Source organism: Oncorhynchus masou, chromosome 20 (assembly GCF_036934945.1).
Source record: "Oncorhynchus masou masou isolate Uvic2021 chromosome 20, UVic_Omas_1.1, whole genome shotgun sequence".
NCBI classification, from domain to species: Eukaryota; Metazoa; Chordata; class Actinopteri; order Salmoniformes; family Salmonidae; genus Oncorhynchus; species Oncorhynchus masou.
In genome coordinates this window covers 20881535-20891135 of record NC_088231.1, presented here as the reverse complement: position 1 = coordinate 20891135, position 9601 = coordinate 20881535, and the positions used below count along the sequence as shown (strand labels likewise).

Here is a 9601-nt window from a genome sequence, read left to right as displayed (position 1 = left end):
ATAACCAAGACTAAGGAGACGATTGTGGACTACAGGAAAAGGAGCACCGAGCACGCACGCCCCCACACGCCCCCATCGTCGGGGATGTAGTGGAGAAGGTTGACAGCTTCAAGTTCCTTGGTGTCAACATCAACAACGAACTAGAATGGTCCAAACACACCAAGTAAGGCATGAAGAGGGCATGACAAGCCAATTCCCCATCAGGAAATTAAAAAGATTTGGCATGGGTCCTGAGATCCTCAAAAGGTTCTACAGCTGCAACATCGAGAGCATCCTGACCGGTTGCATCACTGCCTGGTACGACAATTGCCCGGCCTCTGACCGCAAGGCACTTCAGAGGGTATTGCGTATGGCCCAGTAAATCACTGGGGCAAAGCTGCCTGCCATACAGGACCTCTACACCAGGCGGTGTCAGAGGAAGGCCCTAAAAATTGTCAACGACCCCAGCCACCCCAGTCATAGACTGTTCTCTCTACTACCACATGGCAAGCGGGACCGGAGTGCCAAGTCGAATACAGCAAATGTCCAATACAGCAAATGAAAGATAAACATCTTGTTAATCTACCCATCATGTCCCATTCTTAAAATGTTTTACAGCGAAAACACAACCTATATTTATGTTAGACCACCACCAAAAAAAGGGGGGTGGGCTTGCTATACCCAAAGAGGCCAACGTCATGACAGAGTGGTATACTGTAAACACCTTTATAGAATGGTATACTGTAGGACACCTTAATAGAGTGGTATACTGTAGGACACCTTAATAGAGTGGTATACTGTAGGACAACTTAATAGAGTGGTATACTGTAGGACACCTTTATAGAGTGGTATACTGTAGGACAACTTAATAGAGTGGTATACTGTAGGACACCTTAATAGAGTGGTATACTGTAAACACCTTTATAGAGTGGTATACTGTAAACACCTTTATAGAGTGGTATACTGAAGGACACCTTTATAGAGTGGTAAACTGTAGGACACCTTTATAGAGTGGTATACTGAAGGACACCTTTATAGAGTGGTATACTGAAGGACACCTTTATAGAGTGGTATACTGAAGGACACCTTTATAGAGTGGTATACTGAAGGACACCTTTATAGAGTGGTATACTGTTGGACACCTTAATAGAGTGGTATACTGAAGGACACCTTAATAGAGTGGTATACTGTTGGACACCTTTATAGAGTGGTATACTGTAAACACCTTTAAAGAGTGGTATACTGAAGGACACCTTAATAGAGTGGTATACTGAAGGACACCTTAATAGAGTGGTATACTGTTGGACACCTTTATAGAGTGGTATACTGTAAACACCTTTAAAGAGTGGTATACTGAAGGACACCTTTATAGAGTGGTATACTGTAAACACCTTTAAAGAGTGGTATACTGAAGGACACCTTTATAGAGTGGTATACTGAAGGACACCTTTAAAGAGTGGTATACTGAAGGACACCTTTATAGAGTGGTATACTGAAGGACACCTTTATAGAGTGGTATACTGAAGGACACCTTTATAGAGTGGTATACTGTTGGACACCTTAATAGAGTGGTATACTGAAGGACACCTTTATAGAGTGGTATACTGAAGGACACCTTTATAGAGTGGTATACTGTTGGACACCTTAATAGAGTGGTAAACTGAAGGACACCTTTATAGAGTGGTATACTGAAGGACACCTTTATAGAGTGGTATACTGAAGGACACCTTAATAGAGTGGTATACTGTAAACACCTTTATAGCGTGGTATACTGTAGGACACCTTTATAGACTGGTATACTGAAGGACACCTTAATAGAGTGGTATACTGTAAACACATTTATAGAGTGGTATACTGAAGGACACCTTTATAGAGTGGTATACTGTAAACACCTTTATAGAGTGGTATACTGAAGGACACCTTTATAGAGTGGTATACTGTAGGACACCTTTATAGAGTGGTATACTGAAGGACACCTTTATAGAGTGGTAAACTGTAGGACACCTTTACAGATTGTTATACTGTTGGACACCTTTACAGAGTGCTATACTGTTGGACACCTTTATAGAGTGGTATACTGTTGGACACCTTTATGGGGCGGTATACTGCCTCTCCGAGGCACCTTTGATTGGAGAGAGATGACCTTCTGACGTCCGTCACCAATTGTCCGTTCCAAATGACACCCTCTTCCCTACATGGGTCCTCGTCAAAGGAAGTTCACTATTTAGGGAATAGGGTGTCATTGGTGATGCAAACAAAACGTCCGTCCCTGAAGGCAAGGGATGGAAATCAAGGAACATTTTAGAATAATCTGGTTCCTGGTCATTACCTGGCTGTGTTGACTTCTCCTCTGATGTTATGTTAATGGACAGAGTTAGAGGCTGTGTGTGTGTGTGTGTGTGTGTGTGTGTGTGTGTGTGTGTGTGTGTGTGTGTGTGTGTGTGTGTGTGTGTGTGTGTGTGTGTGTGTGTGTGTGTGTGTGTGTGTGTGTGTGTGTGTGTGTGTGTGTGTGTCCTATACAGGCTTCTTCAGCTCCTGAGACAGACACTACACCTGTAAACTCCCAGAGGAAGAGAGGCACGGAGCACTACTCTGAGACAGACACTACACCTGTAAACTCCCAGAGGAAGAGAGGGACGGAGCACTACTCTGAGACAGACACTACACCTGTAAACTCCCAGAGGAAGAGAGGGACGGAGCGCTACTCTGAGACAGACACTACACCTGTAAACTCCCAGAGGAAGAGAGGGACGGAGCACTACTCTGAGACAGACACTACACCTGTAAACTCCCAGAGGAAGAGAGGGACGGAGCGCTACTCTGAGACAGACACTACACCTGTAAACTCCCAGAGGAAGAGAGGCACGGAGCACTACTCTGAGATAGACACTACACCTGTAAACTCCCAGAGGAAGAGAGGCACGGAGCACTACTCTGAGACAGACACTACACCTGTAAACTCCCAGAGGAAGAGAGGGACGGAGCACTACTCTGAGACAGGTATGACCCCATGGAAACTTTTGATTTGAGTTTTGATTCAATTGTAATTGGACTAAGTAATATCAAATAAATATGGAGCAAAAATATATTGATAGATGTGAGATGTCAAAGTTGGCGTTGACTTTTTAAAGATGCTATAAGCTTCATATTGTTGACTGAAATATAATATTTTAAAGCTAAATAGGAAATGAAAGGTGACATGTGAAGGTAAAGTCTTCTTCACCTTTCCCTCCGGTTGGTTAGGTACCATTTGTGACGTATGTCATTTTGAATCACAATGCAAAGGATTCTCTGACATGAAATCTTTCTTACCATTTTAATCTGTCATCACACGAACCCTGGAACTCCCAAAAGATCACAGAACATCTCTGTCATTCCGTGGGTTCTATTCTAGTTCTATTGTCATTCTAGTTCTATTGGACTGAAGAGAAGATGAACACCTCTGTGGTGAACGACTCCTCTCCCTCCTCTACCCTGGACAACCTAAACAACTACATGGACCAGACCAAATATCTCTTCACCATCGCCTACGCACTCAACCTCATCCTGGGTCTCCCCACCAATGTCTACGTCCTGTGGCTGATAGTGACCAGAGCTGTAGGGACGATGGCTTCAGAGTTCTTCTCTCTCAATCTGACCGTGTCTGAGATCATCTACTGTCTATTCAATCTCTTGGCTTTGCTGGACTACTATCTGTTGAATGGCTTGTTCCTGCCTGCCAGGGCTTTCTCTACGGGTTTACTTACTGTCAGTCGTCCTCTGTTCCAGTGCTGTATCTGTGTGGAGCGCTACCTGGCGGTGGTCCACCCTGTAACCTTCCTGAAGTACAAACCCCTGAGGTACAGGGTGGGGTGTTGTGGTGTTGTCTGGCTGGTGGTTCTTGGGTTCTGTGTTGCTGCATTGTTCATGTCTTTCTCAACCACCTTCTATTACTTTTACTTGGCTCAGTATCTGGTTGTGTTTTCCATTGAGTTGTTCTGCTGCCTGGCTGTTCTCAGAGCTCTGAGACGTCCCGGGCCGGGGGAAGGAGAGCGAGAGGTGGAAGGGATGAACAACATGAAGAGAAAGGCTTTCTGGATCATTCTGGTAATTCTAGTGTCTGTGGTCGTGAGTGTTCTTCCTGTCATGGTCACTGTGTCTTTCCAAGGGTACCTGAACTTCGACGACTTCTACTTCGCTCTCTCCATCTCTTTCTCCCTCATAATTATCTCTGGGTTTGTTCAGCCCCTCCTCTACCTCCACAGAGCTGGGAAACTGGCCTGTATCAGGGGACCCTGAGAATATCTCCCCTAACATGAAGCATTTCTACCTGAAATCTAAATGCTCTAAATGTCAATAATGCTGTGTGTCTTTAGTAGCAATGGAATAGAATTCCACAGGAAACATGTATATTTATTGTCCCTGCCATTACAGTTGGAACATTTTGTTACTTTCCCAGAATCCCAAGGTTTTCCAGATATCCCGGTTGGAAGATTCCCAGAATCACAAGGGAATGAGCATGAAAACCTGATAATTTTAGGAAAATAATTTCCTTTTGAACCCTACCTGAAACAATTGTTTATTTTATTGTATTATTACAGTGGGTCATCAGTGCTCGGCCATCTCAGGCATTATCACAAGGACACTGAAACTATCCCTAACATGTTGCATGTAGCTCACATGGTCTTTGATCAGAAAGCACGATGATACAATGCCGACTACTAATATTGAGGAATGTTTTGACTTTTATAGAAACACAAGATGTGCCGAATTTTTAGGGTTCTCTCTTTTGTAGCCGCTTCCTGTAGTCAAATGACCGAATCTCCCTCTAGTGGCCTCATGGGTGTAATGTTATTCATCTTTTTCATAATTTAATAATTATTAATCATCATAGAAAAAAAATGAAGTGTACATCTGGTGTTTCTATGTCTAACAGTTTGGTTATATTTCAGTCTTCTGTGATGTATTTAAAGTCTAAATCTGGTGTTTCTATGTCTAACAGTTTGGTTATATTTCAGTCTTCTGTGATGTATTTAAAGTCTAAATCTGGTGTTTCTATGTCTAACAGTTTGGTTATATTTCAGTCTTCTGTCATGTATTTAAAGTCTAAATCTGGTGTTTCTATGTCTAACAGTTTGGTTATATTTCAGTCTTCTGTCATGTATTTAAAGTGTAAATCTGGTGTTTCTATGTCTAACAGTTTGGTTATATTTCAGTCTTCTGTCATGTATTTAAAGTGTAAATCTGGTGTTTCTATGTCTAACAGTTTGGTTATATTTCAGTCTTCTGTCATGTATTTAAAGTCTAAATCTGGTGTTTCTATGTCTAACAGTTTGGTTATATTTCAGTCTTCTGTCATGTATTTAAAGTGTAAATCTGGTGTTTCTATGTCTAACAGTTTGGTTATATTTCAGTCTTCTGTCATGTATTTAAAGTCTAAATCTGGTGTTTCTATGTCTAACAGTTTGGTTATATTTCAGTCTTCTGTCATGTATTTAAAGTCTAAATCTGGTGTTTCTATGTCTAACAGTTTGGTTATATTTCAGTCTTCTGTGATTTATATAAAGTGTAATATTGTGATGCAAACTCTAAATGTAATACATTTCATCTCTATATCTGACATGGTACAGATGTCTTATTTTGTTTAAGCCCAGAACCATGTGTGTGAGGTGGATACTTTTAATTCAAAGTAGATTTGTTAACGACCACCAAGAATCACTCTGTGTGACTCTGATTTAGCCCACATTTATCTGTACATCTGACATTCTGTTTTGATTCTATTGAACATATTATACTGTTTCCTGCCTTATCAGGTTTTAATATTATTTCATAAGACTTTTGTTATCAACATTACATTTTACCACTGTTAATGGCACTGTGTGAATTAATCTTGTTGGATCATTATTCAGATTGTTAACATAGTTGAAGTGGAAGTAAAGGGTTCAAACCAAAACAGCCACATTGTTGTTAAGCTCAAGCAACCCGTCATTTTGTAGTGAACATCAGAGGGATGGGCTGTATAAATGTTATCGCTCTTAAATTCATGGATGGAGATGTGGATGCATGGGACTGACCTTCCATACCTTAATAAGGGAACATTTTGACATTTGCCATATGGTTAGTGAGAACATCCACATTGCAAATGTACGGTCCCTTACTAGACGTCCGAAAACGTTTGTAAAATTTGCGGATGGCGTCGGGCCGTGCGGCAGGGCCAGATCTTCCAGGAAGTCATCAAACGAACTCTCTCGGACATTCGGTTTCCGTTTTATAAAATAATCAAATTTTGGTCATTTTTCCGCTGTCCCGGTAAATCCGGGCGAATGGAATCATATTGCAAATGTACAAAACATCACGAATCACGACGTGGCCTTATCTCCTTAGCCGAAAATATTTTGACACTGAAACTTGGTGAGCATAGGTTTTGCATAATGAGCAGTTGGCCCCGAACAAGATGGCGTCTAGGCCTCAACGGTTTTTGAGTTATGGCTATTTTTCTGGGATTAAAGGTCCAAAATGAAAATAGAGCAATAATTTAACCACTTCACATCAAAGTAAAGGAACGTACGGTGTCAATAAAAAAAGAACCAGCCATTTATCTGTCGTCATTTAAGAGAAATCGTACAATGTCAAATTGGTGATGTTCAAAAATATATATATTTTTTAAACAGTTAATGATCCAGTTGCAGCGTGTTCATAAGAATCTTTTTAAAGTGTGAGCTTCGGAGCTCTGAGAGATTTCTGGGATTTCTGGGATTTTCTGAAATAACACACACTCACTAAACCCTCCGTAAATAAGTCAGTTCTTAATGTAAAGACTTAAAACTCGAAATTCTATAATTGTCTACCCCAAGGAGGAAATGTGTTCACTTTCAGCTTCCTGTGTAAATCGGAAGTGCCTTAAAATGGTGTCATAGGTGCTGTTTCGAACGATTAAAAAGGTCAGATCTTTTCAAAACTTCATATGTGTCATTAGGCAACCCCCATGAACTGTAAGTCAGTAATTTCTCCAAACAGATGTAAAAAAAAGCTCTCTCTCACACACACACACACACAGCAAGGATGGAGTAACAAAGTGCGGTGCTTAAAGACACACAGAGCCTGCAATGGCATTTCCATATTCTCTACACCGTGCCAGGTTCAACGAGATGCCCCGCTTGACCGTAGCTCGCTCTGAGTGCAGCGACCGTGAAAAAAATAGGCCCAAAATGAAGCCTGGCTCGAAATGTAATTTGCTTTTGGGTGACAGTGAGAGAACCGTTGGGGTGTGAAACACAATTCGACCTCAGGTACGTTCCTGAGGTCCTCCCGATCTGTGCAAGCCTAACCTTGACCGTGTGGCATTAATCCTTAACCTCTTACATCTATGGGGGCGCTATTTCATTTTTGGATGAAAAACGTTCCCGTTTTAAACAAGATATTTTGTCACAAAAAGATGCTCGACTATGCATATAATTGATAGCTTTCGAAAGAAAACACTCTGACGTGTCCAAAACTACCAAGATATTCTCTGTGCGTGCCCTAGAACGTGAGCTTCAGGCAAAACCAAGATGAGATGGCATCCAGGAAATGAGCAGGATTTTTGAGGCTCTGTTTTCCATTGTCTCCTTATATGGCTGTGAATGCGAGAGGAATGAGCCTGCCCTTTCTGTCGATTCCCCAAGGTGTCTGCAGCATTGTGACGTATTTGTAGGCAGATCATTGGAAGATTGACCATAAAGAGACCACATTTACCAGGTGTCCGCCCGGTGTCCTGCGCCGAAATTGGTGCGCAAAAGTCACCTGCCAGTATTTTTCCATGGGATACAGAGAGGAAAGCAAGCTTCCACGAACTGCATATCAATGAAGAGATATGTGAAAAAACACCTTGAGGATTGATTCCAAACAACGTTTGCCATGTTTCGGTCGATATTATGTAGTTAATCCGGAAAAAGTTTTACGTTGTAGGTGACTGAATTTTCGGTTCGTTTCGGTAGCCAGACGCAATGTAGAAAACGGAACGATTTCTCCTACACACAGACGCTTTCAGGAAAAACTGCGCATTTGGTATGTAACTGAGAGTCTCCTCATTGAAAACATCAGAAGCTCTTCAAAGGTAAATTATTTTATTTATTTGGTTATCTGGTTTTTGTGAAAATGTTGCGTGCTAAATGCTACTCAAAATGCTATGCTAGCTTTGCATACTCTTACACAAATTAGTCAATTTCTATGGTTCAAAAGCATATTTTGAAAATCTGAGATGACAGTGTTGTTAAGAAAAGGCTAAGCTTGAGAGCGGACGCATTATTTTCATTTTATTTGCGATTTTCAGAAATCGTTAACGTTGCGTTATGCTAATGAGCCTGAGGCTTTAGTCACAAACCCGGATCCGGGGTGGGGAGTTTCAAGAAGTTAACAGTTAATCAGGGTTTTTTGATCTCACAGATTACAATGACTTCTCTCCCCATAGGAATACATTGCCTGCTCCTCTAAAGTCAACCTGAAGCCTATGTGGGTTATGAATGTCTTATGAACCTGTCTTCAATGACAGTCCATCAGGACACTATGAGGTCTACCTGTGTCGATTCTAAGCTTCCTGAAGCAACCGGAAGTGGTAAAATCACCCTAAAAGTTTTTTCCATACCCAACCAGCAGTTTGTGATAAATAGTGCATTCAACCATGTGTAAATCGGTCAGTTCTTAACGAAAACACTTAAAACTCAGGATTCTGTAAAGGCATACCCCAATCAGGATATGAGTTGACTTATAGCTTCCTGTGCCAGCCGAAAGTGCCTTAAATGGTGTCATAGTGGCTGTTTCGAAAGGTCAGATATTTTCAAAACTTCATATGTGTGATTAGGCAACCCCCATGAACTGTAAATCAGTCATTTCTCCCATACAATTTCAAAGAAAAACTAAATCACACACACACACACAGCTTGGAAGGAGGGACATATTGGGGTGCGTAGAGACAGACAGTGCTTGCAATAGTTACCTTTGTTCGAGCTAAAAAAGAACCATCAGACCTAGAGTTCTGAAACTTTAGAAACCTGTTCTAGACCTCAGGTCGATGGTGCGTGGTGAGTTACTTGGCTCTAGAAGGTTCTCGGACCGAGAAACAGCCTCGTATATTTGCAATAACTTCAATTCATTTTTGCATCACGAAAATGTCCCAGAGTCGCAAGACAAGGTGCATTGCGACCTCCTCGGCCCATATAGACGGACCCATACATTTCTGTCCGATAGCTCATTCAATTGGAAATGGAAAAAAGTGGATTTTCACCACCAATTAGGGTCTTGCTCAGGCACCAAATGACCTATCGAGCCGAAACTTCGGGGTCGGGATTCGGGGTCGCCTCACATAGGCCTGCACATAATGTCAGAACTGGACCCGCAGCTAGAACGTCACTACGTGTTTAACGTTTTTATTATGGTTTGAACAGAAGGCGTTGTGAATTTTGGGCCAGCTCTGAAGTATGTGATAGTTGGCTTCTAATCGAGTTGGAAAAAGTGGGTGTGGTGTCAGTTTGTATCAGTTTGGTGTCAGAATGACATCTAATTGACTGATGGACGGTGACTTGCTGGTGACTTTTGTCCATTTGCAATATGTTTAAACAGTGAGGTACCATCACCAAAGTGACATTCTGAAATAAACCCCAACGAG

At 41.6% G+C, this 9601-nt stretch overlaps 1 protein-coding gene across 1 annotated transcript; it reads left to right on the top strand.

Annotated features, from left to right (window-relative positions):
- The first annotated feature begins 223 nt into the window (after positions 1 to 223).
- LOC135506581 (G-protein coupled receptor 35-like) lies at positions 224 to 4257 on the top strand. The gene is made up of 2 exons (XM_064925918.1): positions 224 to 340; positions 3391 to 4257. Exons 1-2 carry the CDS (start codon positions 224 to 226, stop codon positions 4255 to 4257), a joined length of 984 nt encoding a protein of 327 aa, XP_064781990.1.
- The last annotated feature ends 5344 nt before the right edge of the window (positions 4258 to 9601 follow it).

What these genes read in the sequence shown, in the direction of transcription:
- LOC135506581 (XM_064925918.1), top strand. Translation starts at nt 224, where the DNA reads ATGGGTCCTGAGATCCTCAAAAGGTTCTACAGCTGCAACATCGAGAGC. An exon ending in ACCGCAAGGCACTTCAGAGG is followed by an intron (nt 341 to 3,390) that starts GTATTGCGTATG and finishes TTGTCATTCTAG; the next exon opens with TTCTATTGGACTGAAGAGAA.